The sequence below is a fragment of the Vulpes lagopus genome, chromosome 10 (assembly GCF_018345385.1).
Source record: "Vulpes lagopus strain Blue_001 chromosome 10, ASM1834538v1, whole genome shotgun sequence".
Taxonomy (NCBI): Eukaryota; Metazoa; Chordata; class Mammalia; order Carnivora; family Canidae; genus Vulpes; species Vulpes lagopus.
Genome location: NC_054833.1, coordinates 89,319,289 through 89,335,866, shown reverse-complemented (window position 1 = coordinate 89,335,866; position 16,578 = coordinate 89,319,289). Strand labels below are relative to the sequence as shown.

Genomic DNA, 16,578 nt, shown 5'->3' with positions numbered 1-16,578 from the left:
ATGAATGTCCGTAGAGAAGTTGAACTAATCACAGGGCAGCCCTACCTGAACTGCGGGACGTAAGGCTGGAGCTATATGGCTATTGACCTGGAGGGAGGACACTTGAAAAAAAAGGAACGTGCACATTGATTTTGGTGAGAACTAAGTTTGAACAAAGACGCTCCTATATGCGTATGCTTGTAGAAGTCGAGGACTCTTCAATGCTGAGCTACGATTACCCCAGGGTGTGGATTTAGAGAAGTTTCACTTTATGCCGTTTTCAGTATTATTGGCTTCAGTTAAATTACTTTTCATAACTAAAAACAAAACAAAAAACCACAAAAAAACCCCAGCTGATTGTAAACATTTGTATTCAGTTACACATCCAGTGTTTCTGAGGTCAACACTGGAGCTCTCCTTGTGGTGGATGGTGTGGGTGTGGGGTTATAGAGCAGCACACCTTACCCCTGTAACATCAGGTAATCTGCTTGGCACCCTAGTCACCTGCATTCCCAGGAGCTGCAGAGAGGGCAAGGAGCCCGGCAGGGTATCCAGGGGCTGATGAGAGAGGCCCCGTTGCAGATCCTCTTTCTTCCATGTGGGTGTCAGAGCCAAGGCCTTGCCTTGGCCATGTTGCTAATATACAGTATGAACAAGCAGCACTGAAACCTCCTTCAAGCTGTGTGGCACTGTACTTAAGTACCACTTTCTTTCCAAGGAAGATTCAGAGACTGAGTAATGTCCCACTCCCAGGATGGGATCTGTGATCTACATGGACAGAGAACACACCCAGCGCAGTCGTTGGTGTTAACTGGTCTTGCCTTCATCAGTGGTAGTGATGTGGGCTGGTACCCCCTGAGTGAATGGAATGGTTTACTGGACCCCCACAGGGAGCGGCCATTACACAGGCTCAGATGCCCCCTCTACCCAACAAGCACTGCAGACCCACTGCTGGCCATTTTACAACTTACCATCTCTGAGGCTTCAAGCAAGTCATTAAAACTCTGAGCCTCTCTTATTTGTAAAATGTGGATGATGGTAATACCTGCCTCACAAGGCTGTGTCAGAAATAATTTCCATGAGAAAATACAGAACATCATACACAGTGTTTGGCACCCAGTGGGTAAGCAATGAGAGTTTTACAAGTCATATATATACATGGCTACTCAGAAATAATGAAATCCTGATGACTGAGCTTGTGCACAAGAGAAATTGTGAGATCTCTCCGTGGACAGTTCAAACACTGACAAGTTCCATTTCAAATCTGACAAGCCCCTTTATAGTTTCCTGCTTCTCTTTCTACTCGTGGTGCTTGCCTTTCTCATTTCAATGTCCTGGTGCAGGAGAAGCAAGCAGAGAACTGAATGATCCTTGATTAGTGTCAAATTTATTAATTCAAGGGGTGGGAATCCCTGGGTGGCTCAGTGGTTTGGCACCTGCCTTCGGCCCAGGGTGTGATCCTGGAGTCCCAGGATCGATTCCCACGTCAGGCTCCTTGCATGGAACCTGCTTGCTTCTCTCTTTGCCCCCCACCTCCTGTCTCTCATGAATAAATGAATAAAATCTTTTAAAAATTTTATTAATTCAAGAATGTAGAAATGACAATTATTTTCAAATAATTCTCATACCCAGTTAGTGGATTTTAAGAAACCTAAGTTTTAATCTTCATACTAGATCAAACCTTGAAGACTTCAGGTGTTGTTATGAATACTAAAATACGAAGATGTTGTTAAACATGGCTATCAATTAAACTGAGCTCCTGGAAGAGAAATCTCTTGACTGCTATGTATTTTATGAGCACTGAGGTTTGACTAAAGTCATTTATTTGGACTTCTATATGGCTGTTGACAGTTGTAGCAAATTCTACCAGTGAGCTCAAGCATACCAACAAACCTCCTTTGTGCCTAAAGGCGAACAAAATTAAACTCCACTTAAATACAATTTGAAAATATCCTACTCTCATCTCCACCAGTGCATCTGCAACTGAATCTGAAACTACAATGCATCAGTTATTCAAATCCAATATCTTTCTAGATATTCAGACTGAAAACTCACCTCACAATGGACAAATAAGCAAATTCCAGTGGAAGAGCTGGGGAAGGTTGTCCATCTGACCTGCCTTCTGCATTACCGTTTTGTCCTTTATTGAATTTCCTTTAAAAGTGGGGAGTGGTGAGGTGTGGTTAAAATTCTGGTCATTTGTCATTTCTAGGGTTTTGGTTTTTGTTTTTAAACACATCTCCTAGAAAAATAAAAGTGAACCGAGAGGTGGGCAATCAACCTTGTGTCACTGTCCTCTCCTTCAGTGCTAGGGATCCAAGAACAGGGTTAAAGACCTGACAGGAAGGGCCTATTAATCACCATATTCCACATTCACAACTGACACGTACAAGGTGCTTGGGGTTTGACCTGGCTTAACTTCTGGAAATAGGTCCAGGAGTAAGTCTTGGTAAATAACTCATTAAAACTCATGCCTCTGGTTCCAACTGGGGATAAAGGATAACTTTAGAAAAACATTTACAGTTTAAAATATTTAGCGTCAGAAAGTTATACTTATTTTTTTTCTAACTCAGCACCCTGAAACCTTAAATTCTCAATCTGCACAAGACTTGGAAATGTACAGACCAGAAAAGTGGCTGGGAAGCCTGTCCCCGTCCACCCAGTGTCACCAGAATGCAACACATCTTAATTGTTCAGCAGTGTAGTGTCAGATGAGAAAACAAGTTGTATTTTTATTTTGCAGGTTTTCTCTGAATTTCTAGGGTCATGTTTCACTAAATTACATAAGCTGTAAGTTTATAGCACAGTGAACATAAAAGAGGACACAAACCAAATTTATACTTAAATTAAGTAGTGTGATTTAATTTAGTTGCTGCTTAATCCTGAATCCTCTTAAGTTAAAAAACAAAAGTTATAATTAACTATTAACGTTAATGAATTTAAACCTTCCAGAAAACATGAATCCAAAAGGAAATGTCCAACAGGGGATATAAGCCACATATTTTATGGCCTTTCCTGTTTCAGTCTCAAACGTTCTAAACATCAATGGAAAAAAAAATTTCTCTATAGTTTTTTAATTTTATTCTTCTAGAGCACAATTTTCTGGCCTGTTACTGGGAACGGTCTTCTAATAGGTACACAATTAACTCATAGGTAGACAACACAATGGCAGTATTTGGTATCTGCCGGATGAGCTGGGCAAAGAGTCCTCTATAAAAGGCAAGGTAACCTTCTTCCCGGAAGACCAGCCGAGCAGTCTGGACAAAAGACTTGTACTTGGTGCCTTCCTCTCGGAGCCGTGTCCTTATGACTTCTGCAGAGAGAAACACATACTTTATGCTACAACAAACCACATCACCAAGCAATACAATGAGAGAATTCAAAGCACAGAGCTCTGTAACTGTCAATGTACATCTCTGGCTATTTGCCATTTCAGCTCTACTTGGACAGCATAGTCACTTTGGGACAATGAAAAGTTGCAATCTTTTTAAAATATTTTCTAATTCTGGGAAATGGTCAATTAAGGATGTTACTTATAGATACAAAATAACTTTTAAGGGATTGTAAAAGTTTACATTGAATTGGACTCCATTTTAAGATAGTTTGTGGTTTTCTACTCCCAATTAAGCAAGTGCTATAATTTCACTGAAGGTGTAATTTGTATTAAGCAGAGCAAATCATCAAGACTTTCTTTTCATATGCTTGCCAACTTCCTCTCCTACTAATAACCCTTCTCCACCACTCTGTCCAGCTCAAAAGCTGCCTCCTGCATTTTTTTTTTAAAGATTTTTATTTATTTATTCATAGAGATGCGGGGGGGGGGGGGGGGGCAGAGACACAGGCAGAGGGAGAAGCAGGCTCCATGCAGAGAGCCCGATGCAGGACTTGATCCAGGGTCTCCAGGATCATGCCCTGGGCTGCGGGCGGCACTAAACCGCTGTGCCACCGGGGCTGCCCCTCCTGCATTTTTTTTTTAAAGATTTTATTTTATTTATTCATGAGAGACACAGAGAGAGAGAGAGGCAGAGACACAGGCAGAGGGAGAAGCAGGCTCCATGCAGGGAGCCTGATATGGGACTCGATCCCAGGACTCCAGGATCACGCCCTGGGCTGAAGGCGGGTGCTAAACCGCTGAGCCACCCAGGGATCCCCTGCCTCCTGCATTTTTAAACTTTTGCACACCTGGCCCCTGTCAACACAGGCACAACTCCCACCCCCCCCCACCCCCCGCAAGCACGACAGCTGTCACTGCTGGACATCCTTCTGTCTCCCCACCCTACAGGAGGCAGCCTGATCTCTTCTCCCTGAGCCCTAGGGGGCCGCTGAGTGTTCTACCATGTGACAGGGGCTCAATTACCTGCTTCTGAATTGACCATGTATGTTCGTCATAGCTGACAGTGCAGCAGGCTTTTGAAAACAAAACCTGTTTTTCATGGTACAATAAACTAAGCTATTCTTTTTTTAAGTAGGTCAGTGGAACATTAGGTCTCTAATTCCTTAAAAAATAGACTTAGCAAAGTAGACTCACTCAGCACTCCATTCAAAGTGGAAGTTGAGAGTTGTTTTGTTTTTGGTTGGCACCCACACCATTTTTTTAAATCGAGGAATTTTAAATAAAATCCAGATTTTTGGCTTCTCTGAAAACATCAGAAGTTCTATAACACAGGGCCCACATTTTGCACTGTATGTTTTGGCCACGAGTAGCTGGAGCTGAGAAGAGCTGAATTCCTGCTGCTCACATAACCTACACCAGACAGATGAAGCCAGTTTCACTCATATTCTATTACCTTAGTACCTGCAGGTACTTGCATTTCCATGTGAGCTGCAGAAGTCTAGCTCTATGGACAATGACACAAGCCTCACAGCTGTTTTACTGTTCTGGAAGAAAAAGCAAAACATACCATGTGGATAAGCGATGCAGGAAGCACATCCCTTAGAAATTGCAGCAGCTGCCATAAGTCCAAAAAAATTTGTGGAATTTTTCTCAGTCCCATTTGTAGAAGAGGCTAATGGAGCTTCTTTCAGATACTTCTTCAAACTTTCATAAATAGCAAAACAGATGATAGTTTCTGAAATTCCAGCATACGAGGCTGTTAATCCCCTGTAGAAGCCACGAATGCCTTCTGTCTGGTAAACATAGCGAGCACACTGGAGTGTGTTCATCTGCTTGGAGCCTCTAACTCTGTGTAAAGATCAATGAAAAGCCGTTAAAATGCACACTCTGGAGCCTGGCTCCTGTACCAGGCTGCAAAGAAAGGAGTGTTGAGTATAAAGAGAAATTACACATGGGTGAAATGTGGCTTCCCTGTCCTGTGTTCAGCTGAGCCTGGGCCCACCAGCTGGGACACCTGATAAGTCCACAGAACAGTATGTACATCTGTACCAAGAGCCATAAAAACATGTCCATAGCCTCTGACCTAATTTTGGAAAGAGCCGGATGGAGGAAGACGTTCATCACAGAGGAAAATACAACTGCAGTATAATAAAAACAACCCAGATGTCTAAAAATAGGGATAGATAAGCAAACTAGGATACACATACTAGATTAAAATAGTTGTGAAGGCAGTAAGCAATGCAGAAGTGCTTGCGTGGAAAGCAGGAGTATAATTACAATCATGGCAAAAATATGCTTTAAAAAAATGCCAAAGGAAAAACCTCACCAACATTCTGCCTGGGTAGTTGAGTAAGGTTTGTTACACTAGTAAGCTTTCTTAACTCTAGTCTCCAGATGGTGTATTAAAAAAAAAAAAAAAAAAAGTTATTTATTTGATATATATATAGAGAGAGAGAGAGAACACAAATAGGTGGAGCAGCGGGCAGAGGAAGAGGGAGAAGCAGGCTCCCCGATGAGCAGAGTCTGATGTGAGGCTCGATCCCAAGACCCTGGAACCACAAACCTGAGCTGCAGGCAGAGGCTTAACCCACTGAGCCACCCAAGTGTCCCCAAATGGTGTATTCTGATTCCATTATTTCTAAATTTATGAAATAAACATGGAATAAACTACACAATTTGGCCTTGGGCTAGCTGCTCCTGGCTCATGATGGGTAGTATCCTAAACTGCCTAATGCAAACAGAACCTTCTGACAGCATATCCACATTCCAAGAGCCCTTCCTTGGGGCTGAGGCCCAGCGAGCCCCCTGCTCCAACCAGTCACAACAGGCTCTCCCTTCTTCACTGTGTCTTTCCAAGGCTGTTTCTCCACTTCCTGGCTGGAGCAACCTTTCTAATACAGATCCAACCACACTGCTGTGCTACAGAGTAGTCCCCACTCACACCCCGAACCACAGCTCTAATGGCTGTCTACGGCCCTCAAATTAGAGCCCAAAGCTGAACTCCAAGACCCTCCCATCATTTCTGTAGCCTTGCTTTTTTTATATATCCCCTCCTCCAGCACATATACACAGAGCACACTCCAACCATGCTTCCCTTCCTTTCGTCCCCGGGGAATGCATGCTTCCCGTATATTCCATTCTCGGCCGGAAGCATGTGCAGTGCCATGGACCCCCTCCCTCATTTTTTTCCAGATGGTAGGGTGGACATCACCACTAACAGAAGCCCTCCCTGTGCTTGCTCTGCCTGGACAGCATTAAGGAGGGACCCTTTGGGGTCCTTAGCATTTCTGGCCCCTATCTCATCAGCCTCTAATTCTATTACCTGTAAAGTCGTGAGCTTCTGGAAGGCAGGGCCTAGGGCTTAGTCCTTGCTGTTTCCCCAGTGACTACTGCAGAGCAAGCATGCAACAAATACTCATTGCTGCAGGACTGGTTAAACAAAGCTTCAAAATATCCTGAGCATGGAGGTGCTGGGTGGCTCAGTTGGTTAAGTGGCCAACTCTTCATTTCAGCCCAGGTCATGATCTCAGGTCCGCACTCAGTGGAGAGGGGAGTCTACCTGAAGATTCTCTCTCTTCCTCTCCCCTACCCCTCCCTCCACTGACACACTTTCTCTAAAATAAATAAATAGACCTTAAGTAAAATAAAATGTCCTAAGCACAAATCATTAGGACATAGATATAAAATTTTTTTAAATTAATTAATTTATTTATTTATGATAGTCACAGACAGAGAGAGAGAGAGGCACAGACACAGGCAGAGGGAGAAGCAGGCTCCATGCACCGGGAGCCCGATGTGGGATTCGAGCCCGGGTCTCCAGGATCGTGCCCTGGGCCCAAGGCAGGCACTAAATCGCTGCGCCACCCAGGGATCCCAGGACATAGATATAAAAGCATGGATATAGAGGTTCTTAGCTGATTTGTCCATGTACCTGCTGTTAAGCAGCAATGATACTAGGACAGTGTAGGGCACAGCTGGCACAGCAAATGATTACCAGGGGTTTCCAGGAGAGGGTGCTGGTCAGAATCCTGAGGAACAAACAGGCACTCTTGGGCGACAAGAGGGGTGTGGGACTCCTAATCCCTCCTGGTGAGGGTCAGCACACTCAGGGAGATGGAAGCCTAAGAACACCTGACAGTTATAGAAAAATTGCAAAGGACCTTGAATGTTAAGCCCACAAGTTAGGATCTGACCATGAGAGTAAGCAAGATTTATTGAAGGATTATGAGCAAGCGATCTATCCAAAATGAAGAGATCTGATGTATTCTAGAGGGTTCTTTCATGCAGAATGGACTGAAGAAAACATGGAATCTGAGACCAATTCAGAGGTTTCCGTGATCGTTAGAAAAAACAAACCAAGGCAGACCCCAAGCTACACTTCCAGAGGGTAGTCTTGTTTCGTCTCTCCGTTCCATCTCTCCTTTCTTTATAGGTTGCTTAGAGTTAGGCTGGGCTAGCTGAAAGCTTCCAGGGCCCACACATATTTCAGGCAAGAGTTACACAAGGGTTCTTAGAGTTGATGACAGTGTCCCTTATTACCATCACTTCTTTGAAATTAAGGTAGTTACTGGGCCACTGCTTGATCTTGCCATTTACTATATTAAAGAAGTCTCTTACTATATTGTATTAAAAAAATGATAATTGTACTTCAACAATTGGTTACCACTGCTTTCAAAAATATTACTCTAAAAAGCAGAGGCGCCCCCAGACTGCCAAAGGGATCCATAGCATGAAAATGAATCATGGGCCAGAGTTTTAGGGCAGAAATCTAGTACACCTGAAGGCCTTTGCCATTCTACCCTTACTAGCATCTTCCCACTTAGAAGAGAAGCCATCTGGAGGAGCCCAAAGTGCTCTAATTGAGGGTGGGGGTAGGTCGGCCAAGAGCAGAGACCTGCCAACTACCTGAGAGAAGTCAGCAGCAGGTTAGGGGCGGCAAATGAGCAAATTTCCAACCCATCCCCGCCCTGAGGTGCTACTTCTGCTGGCCCTCATTTCCCCACAATGCCTCGCAGCACACATCTCAAAACAAAAGGACTTTCTACATATAACTTATATTCAGAAAACAACAAGGATTGGGATGGCTAAGGGCTCTGTATACCTTACTTCACAACTGGAATTGGGAGGAAGGAGAAAATCCTCACGAATATTAAGGAGGAACAATTAATGACTTACTTCCGTTCTAGCTGCATCCGAGTTTTAACCATCCATATAGGATTCATTAAGGTATTTGTGACAAAAGCTGGAAGAAAAACAAACAGCAAATGTCACCATTGAACACAATCCATGCTTATTAAAGCTATTTCATATGATAAACTTTGAGATCAGGATTTAAATGGCTTAAAAGTAAAACTGGACAGTAGGAAGAAGTTACATTTCCAGACTGCAGATGGAAGTTACACTCTCTTAAAATGTAACATCCATTGAGATGTTGGACCTAAAAGAAACCTCTCAATTTTCTAGAGCCCTGTCTAGTCTTTCCAACCTGTAGGTGGTGCTGTTGATATTTCTGGAAATGTAATTTCTATGATAAATATGGACACTATTCTAAAACTCAATTTATAAGCTTCAGGTCTAGAAATAATTTGTTTTAAAAAGTTAGTGATCTAATCCAAAAGGTTACCTTATATCAAATCTAAAACAGAAGCCACTAAATCTCCATTTACCTGAATTTGAACATACACATTTTAGTATCTCATTAATCATTTCAGGAAATTGAAGTTTTAAAGGATGATTTGCTTACAGGAACCATTTCTAAACCCTTTCCCATCTTTATATTGCTCATTGTTCCAGATCAACCAGAAAGAGCAGCATCATGGCATCAGCCTGACAGTGAGCTCTGAACACCTCGATCCCTCCACAATTCTAGGCAGATTAATTAGGAACCAAGACGGTGGTTTAGAGAACTCCCTCCAGGTCTGCTTTATTTGCCAATGGTTCTTTTAAGTTAATTTTGTAAAAGTCACAAAACCGACGAGCAGCTCAGAGATTATGGCTCACTCGCGACCACCCCTGGGAGCTCACCCTTGGGAGAGCTGACCCGTTCATTCGGTCACTCCGCATTTCCTCCTTGGAGTTCCGTGTTCGATAGAAATGCCTTTCTTGCATGAAGCAGCTCTGCATATGCTATCTTCTATTTGAGGGCCAGTAATTATGACTCGGAACTGCTCAGATGTGTTAGTAGAACTCTTATTTTGAGTGACAGAGGCAGATAAAACTGGTGCATACACACCTTACAGGCTGGCAGGAGGCAGAAATGCTTCATAGCATACCAATTTAAGTTCTTTAGGAGACGCTTCCATTTACATAAGACATAAAATGGTACCCAAAAAGAGACAGCCTTCTCTCCTCAATCTATAAGTCCATGGTTCTTTGTCAACTATTTCCAGGGGAACAAATCCTGTTATGAATTTTCTTTTTTTTTTGTTATGAATTTTCTATAGTAAAGAGAAAGGATTCCCTCAAAAGGGAGCAGATACTCCTTGATCTGGTACTAGCCCTTCTAAAAGGTCTCCACAGCCCCGTGCCCTCATCACAGAACCTAGCTGTGGACAGAAATGCCAACTGTGCATGGGATATGCTGGACACAATGGGGAGTCACAGAAAAAAACCTCAAATTTTTAAAATAACTTTAATGCAACAGAAGGATATGGAAACCCATTAATATTCCTTTAAAAAAGATGTAATACTAATAAGTATGCACGAGCACAGATGAAATTTTGAGGAAGAATAAAATTTTAGTTGTCAAAGAAAATGGAACCGAGTTACAATCTATTCTTGAACATTTGTGTTTTATTAGTTCTAACATAAAGCACTAGAAAAATGACTTTAGAGGCAAAAGATGCAGAGAGCTAATTTCTGGTTCCTGGAAAAAGCTGTTTGGCACAACACATGCTTTAGAAAACTGAGAAACTTATCTCCACTCACTTAGGGTAACATACCTGCAGAGCCAGCTGAGAAAATATGCACAATATTACTGTTAGGCACAAAAATGCCATTGAACTGCTCTTTGGCTTTGGAGTAACACGCAAAGTACACAGCCCTGTTTGAAGAAAGAGAGAACGCTACAGACATTGGCATGGCATTATATACATCCTTCCGCAACCTCTAAAAATGTAGGAAAGTATAAGAAGGTTAACAGGTAACCAAAAGCTTGACCTTATAAACCACAAGCTGCTGCTTATCCCTCCAGAGAATATTTCAGTGATGGTAGAAGTATCTAAAATAACTGGGGAAGAGAAGATTTTGGTAATATACAAAATCCATTTATATTCTTCATTCTGGATAAATGTCAATTTCTTAAGCAACCAAAATCTATACAACTTTTAAAATTCGTAATACTTCTAAAATATACCACACTCATCCTGCCTCACATAACAATGAGTATGTCAAATTATATTGGACTTATTTTGATGACTCAGGGTCACACAGGGAACAGCCATCACATATATGTTTTCATACAGAGCTTCTAATTTTTTTTTTTTTTATGATAGTCACAGAGAGAGAGAGAGAGAGAGAGAGAGAGAGAGAGAGAGAGAGAGAGAGAGAGAGAGGCAGAGACACAGGCGGAGGGAGAAGCAGGCTCCATGCACCGGGAGCCTGATGTGGGGTTCGATCCCGGGTCTCCAGGATCGCGCCCTGGGCCAAAGGCAGGCGCCAAACCGCTGCGCCACCCAGGGATCCCCCATACAGAGCTTCTGCTACTGAATACGCCCCCCGCCTCCCCTCAACCCCGTAACTCCTAGAGGTGGAGTTTGGCCTCCTTGCTGCCTCTCTGGTCAGGTCTTCTCTGTCTGCTTTCTTTCTTACTGGGCCTGGGGAATAGTGGCTGGTTGGTATTTTCCTCTGCTCTTTCACCACCAATGTCAGGGAAAATGTCTCTTCATTTTCGCTGGCCAATGCCTCAATCATAGAATGTATTCTTCAACTTAGGCCCTGGACTACTTATCATTATTGTATTATGTAACAGTATTGTTTTTTTTCCTAGGTCCCAACTGTTCTAAATGGGTGTGGCAGCCAGGAAGCTACATCAGATTAACAGGTGTTACCAAATTAGCACTGTCCACAAAGAGATACAACTCATTTTCTTTATTGAGTTGTGGACATATGCAGTGTGACATATCCACCATCTATTAATAATGTATACACCATATAATCTCACAGACTAGTGTTTTTATTTTTAAATAGGTTATACACATATGCTACAAAATTCTAAAGGAACAAAAGGATTTAATAACAATCTGAATTTTTACAACATCCTCAGGTGATTTGTATTATAAATTGGAGCAAAGATCTGCAAGAATCCTAGGAAGCTTTTAGTCTTCACCTTTTATAGAACATTTTTATTTTTGTTATAAAGATTAATTCTCGGGCAGCCCGGGTGGCTCAGTGGTTTAGCACCGCCTTCAGCTCAGGGCCTGATCCTGGAGACCAGGGACTGAGTCCCTCGTCTGGCTCCCTGCATGGAGCCTGCTTCTCCCTCTGCCTATGTCTCTGCCTCTCTTTCTGTGTCTCTCATGAATAAATAAAATCTTAAAAAAAAAAAAAAGGTTAATTCTCTTTGAAGTCTGAGTATTACATCAAGTAATATAAGTATCTTACCCCTGTCACCCAGCTCCCCTCCCAGGAGGCAATTTCTACAAGTAGTTTCTTATCTACTTTTCAGAGATATGTTACACACACACTTCACCTGTTCACTTTTATCAAACACAGGCTTTAAAGAGATTTAAGCCTCATAACAGAATAAGGATGTTTTAAATAAAGTAAAGCCTGGAAGCCCTTAAATTCCTTCAGATCTCAGCTTCTAAGTGCATAGGAATTACCTGGGAATCTTGCTAGAATGCGGATTCTGGGGTACAGTCCGAGAGTGTGTAGTTCTAACAAGCCCTGGGTGACACCAATACTGCTGGCCACATACCATACTTGAAGTAGCAGATACTTTTTTTTTTTTTTTTTAAGAATTTTATTTATTTATTCATGAGAGACACAGAGAGAAAGAGAGAGGCAGAGACACAGGCAGAGGGAGAAGCAGGCTCCATGCAGGGAGCCTGACATGGGGACTCAATCCCGGGTCTCCAGGATCAGGCCCTGGACCGAAGGTGGCACTAAACCACTGAGCCACCTGGGCTGCCCTAGCAGATACTTCTTTAGAGAAGATTATAGGTGATGAGAGCAGATGAATTTTCACTTACGAATAAAATAACTAGAATCTCTCACACATACACCGAAAGAGATATTAGCAGTTGTCACTATTCTGTATGTCAGATGTATTCCATACAGAAAAAAGAAACTGGCCATCTAGCAGTACTGCTTTTCAGTAAGAGAGGAGTCAGTATTATATACTATACATAGTGAGCCAACTGAAAGTTTAATGCTTACCTTGATGGCGCAACTCCAACCAAATTTGGACCCAAGCCTCTAAAAAGTGACTTTGGTCCCTCCTTCTCCAAGATTGACCTGAATAATAAGAGAAGATCTTTAAAATCCTTTAGGCAGGGCCTATGCAAAACAATGAGGCCTCAGCTTTCACATTAGCTCTGTGAATACAGAACAGAATGTTTACAAGAGCCCAGACTCTTACCTGATTGTCCTACAATACAGCATTAGAAGACTGAAAAATACTCCTTTTATGATACAGAGAAAAAGCATGCTTCAGAAGCATCAATTTGACATGTTTTCAAGAAGCCTTTTCCCTAGTTCACATGGGACCAAGATGTTCAGGGTTTGTACTACATGCTGAACTCCTAATATGGTAGGATGAGCGCCTGGCAAAACATCTGATACAGGGAATCATATTGTCATAATAACAAAATTCACTGAGAAACAGGTTCTGAGATTTCTTTGGATTGTATTCCTTTTGGATTTATTCCTTATCTCTAATAATCCAATCTTCCAGATCTTTACTTATTGTAAAAGGCCCCAATCAGGGATCTACAGAATAGAAAAACCTAATGATTTTCATGGGCTGGATGAATCTTACTTAAAGACAAAGCATAAAAAAATAAATAAAATAAAGACAAAGCATAGTATCTCAAGCTTAAAGAGAATACTGCTTTTTCTTTTTTTTTTAAATCATAGTAACATATATATAAGATGAAATTTACCATTTTCAAGTGTACAGTTCAGTAGTAGTATTTCCACATGTTGAGCAACCATCACCATCCATCTCCAAAACTTTTTCATCTCCTTAAATTGGACTCCATACCTATTAAATACTAACTCCCCATTACCCTCCCCCACCAGCCCTCGACAACCACCATTGTGCTGTCTCTATGAACTGGACTACTTTAGGGATCTCAAACGAGTGGAATTGTTCAGTATCTGTCCTTTGGTGGCTGGCTTATTTCACCCAGCACAGTGTCATTAGTGTTCATCTATGTTGTAGAATGTGCCAGAATTTCCCTTTTTAAGGCTGAATAATACTCTATTGTATATGGGCCACATGTTGTTTATCCATTTATCTGTCAATGGACACTCAAGTTGCTTTCACTTTTAGCTACTGTGAATAATGCTGCTGTGAACATGAGTGTCCAGATATCTGTTCAGGTCTCTAGTTCATTTTTTTGTAATTTTTAAAAAAAATTTTTATGTATGTATGTATGTATGTATGTATGAGAGAGAGAGAGAGAGAGAGAGAGAGAGAGAGAGATGCAGAGACCTAGGCAGAGGGACAAGCAGGCTCCTTGCAAGGAACCTGATGTGGGACTTGATCCCGGGATCATGCCCTGAGCCAAAGGCAGACGCTCAACCGCTAAGCCACCCAGGCAGGTCCCTAGTTTAAACTCTTAGGGGTACTTACCCAGAAGTGGAACTGCTGGATCATATGGTAATTTCTGTTTAATTTTTCGAGAATCTGCCATGCTATCTACTATAGCAGCTGTTTATCATTTTACATTCCTACCAACAAGGCACAAGCGTTCCAATTTTTCCACACTCCTGCCAAGGTGCTTTAAAAAAGTGTTATTTTCTGATTGAAAATGACTAAGGAAAGGATTGTATAGAACATTCTTTAGAGGCATTTTCCTGCTCCAACATGATTCTTCAAGTTGGTTAAATTTATTCTTTTCAGTGGCTCAACTGGCTCAATTTTCATGGTATCCAAGAGAATTTACATTACACGGAGGTCCCCTCTAATCTTTTCTTACTGCAGATTTTTCTGCACTCAGTAATTAGTACCTCCAATTTCTAAGTTTATCTAGCTCACTAATGATCATATTGTTGTCAAGAGTTTATATAATGCTTTACCTTCATTATGACTCCGAAGGTAAAATAAAACAGCTGTGTTCCACTTTATGGAAAAGCTATTGGTAAAGATTCTGAATCCTGCCAATTTTATTTCTACCACCTTCCACTTTTCCCATAAAATTTCTGGAAACAAAGCTGAAATTTTTGGTGAAGAGGTTCAGTTGATCTGGTCCCTGGTATGCTAGGCAATGTTCAAGTTTTATCCAGAAAGAGGAAGGAAGCTTTCCTTCCTCTTCTTTCCTTTTTCAGGTCAATGTAATTTTTCACGGTCTAGAGTCCCTGAATGTACAAACTAAAACATTTGAACCTTGGCTTCTTTCTTCAAATTTTTGGATGTTTATAAAATATTTCAATTGCTTGAAAATTAAAGTATATTTGCACCTGTAAGAGCTGTCTTCAAAAGTAGCAGACTAGCAATTAGATATGAAAGAAGAAATAAAAGGTATTTAGATTGGAAAGGAAAAAACAGAACTTTTTTTTTAAGTGGGGCTCAACATGGGGCTTTTGAATTCACAACCCTGAGATCAAAACCTGAGCCGAGATCGAGAGTCGGAGGCTTCACTGACTGAGCCACCCAGGCATGCCCCAGCAAAACTCTATTCACATAGACTACACAATCATTAACATAGAAATACTAATTAATACACTAAACGATTACTATAATAAGTTCAGCAAGGTTGCAGGATATAAGATCAATATACAAAAAATCAATTGTATTTCTACACAGTAGCAATGAACAATCTGAATACAGAGATAAAAACTGATTCCATTTACAAGAGCCTCCAAGAGAAGAACACTCCTAACCACAGAGATGGAGTAGATCTGTGATTGCCAGGGTGGAGTAGGGGGAGTTGGGAAAGACTGCTAGTGGGTACATGCTTCCTTTGGGGTGATGAAAATGTTCTAGAATTAGATAGTGGTGGTGGTTACATAACTGTGTAACCACTGAATTATACACTTTTATTTTTTTTTTTAATTTTTATTTATTTATGATAGTCACAGAGAGACAGAGAGAGAGGCAGAGACACAGGCAGAGGGAGAAACAGGCTCCATGCAGTGGGAGCCTGATGTGGGATTCGATCCCGGGTCTCCAGGATCGCACCCTGGGCCAAAGGCAAGCGCCAAACCACTGCGCCACCCAGGGATCCCCCTGAATTATACACTTTTAAAAGGTAAAATTTTAGGATATGTGAATAATAATAAAGTGGATCTCAGTTCCATCTAAATAATTAATTTATTCCAAAATATTAGGAAGACAACAGTCTTCTTTTCTTTTTAAACAATAGTCTTATTTTCTTATCATAGAATGTTTTTCTCACTGGCAGTTATCAGCCTGGGCCCTTTTATGGGATCCCATGACACACTCTTGTTTGTGTAGCCCAGCCTAAACCCTCTGGTCACCCCTGAGTATTGCATGAAGGACCTCTGTGTGAGATACTACACAATTAGAGAGTGCATCTCACTCTAAATAGAGTGTACCTTTCTTTTTTTTTTCATGGCACCTAGAGAATGTAAAAGCACAGCGTTTAAAATGAAACCTAGCTATACAATATAACATCACTTGGCAATAAAAAGGAAGTACTGATACACACAACAAGGATGACCTTCAAGAAACATTTGGTTAAAAGTGAAAGCAGCCAGACACAGAAGGGCCTATGTTGTATTATTTTATTTATATGAAATGTGCAGAGGAGACAAATACAGAGACAGAAAGAAATTAGTGGTTGATTGCCTAGGCTGGGGCTGGGTGATGGGGAGTGACTGCAAATGAGTGAGAGATTTCTTTTAGTAGGGATGAAAATGTTCTAAAGTCAAATTAGTAGTATTGGTCACACAAAACTCTGTGTACATACTAAGGACGGCTGAATGGTATTCTTTAAATGGGTAAATTGTTTGGTACGTGAATTATATCTTAACGTTAAACAAATCAAGAAACAACACAGCAAGGAAGAAAGAAAGGCTCCTTGAAAAAGGTCTAATACCAGAGTGGGGGCATCTGGGTGGCTCAGCTGGGTGAGCCT

The 16,578-nt window shown here is 41.5% G+C and overlaps 1 protein-coding gene across 1 annotated transcript in view; it reads right to left on the bottom strand.

Annotated features, from left to right (window-relative positions):
• Nucleotides 1-2,683: 2,683 nt before the first annotated feature.
• Nucleotides 2,684-16,578, bottom strand: part of SLC25A33 (solute carrier family 25 member 33) — a 35,304-nt gene continuing 21,409 nt past the window's right edge. Inside the window, exons 3-7 of the mRNA XM_041771779.1 lie at nt 12,692-12,769; nt 10,255-10,355; nt 8,489-8,555; nt 4,881-5,161; nt 2,684-3,292 (exon numbers count right to left, since the gene is read on the bottom strand). Coding sequence (XP_041627713.1) covers nt 3,090-3,292; nt 4,881-5,161; nt 8,489-8,555; nt 10,255-10,355; nt 12,692-12,769 — 730 coding nt within the window. The 3' untranslated portion in view covers nt 2,684-3,089. The remainder of the gene's footprint in view (nt 3,293-4,880; nt 5,162-8,488; nt 8,556-10,254; nt 10,356-12,691; nt 12,770-16,578) is intronic.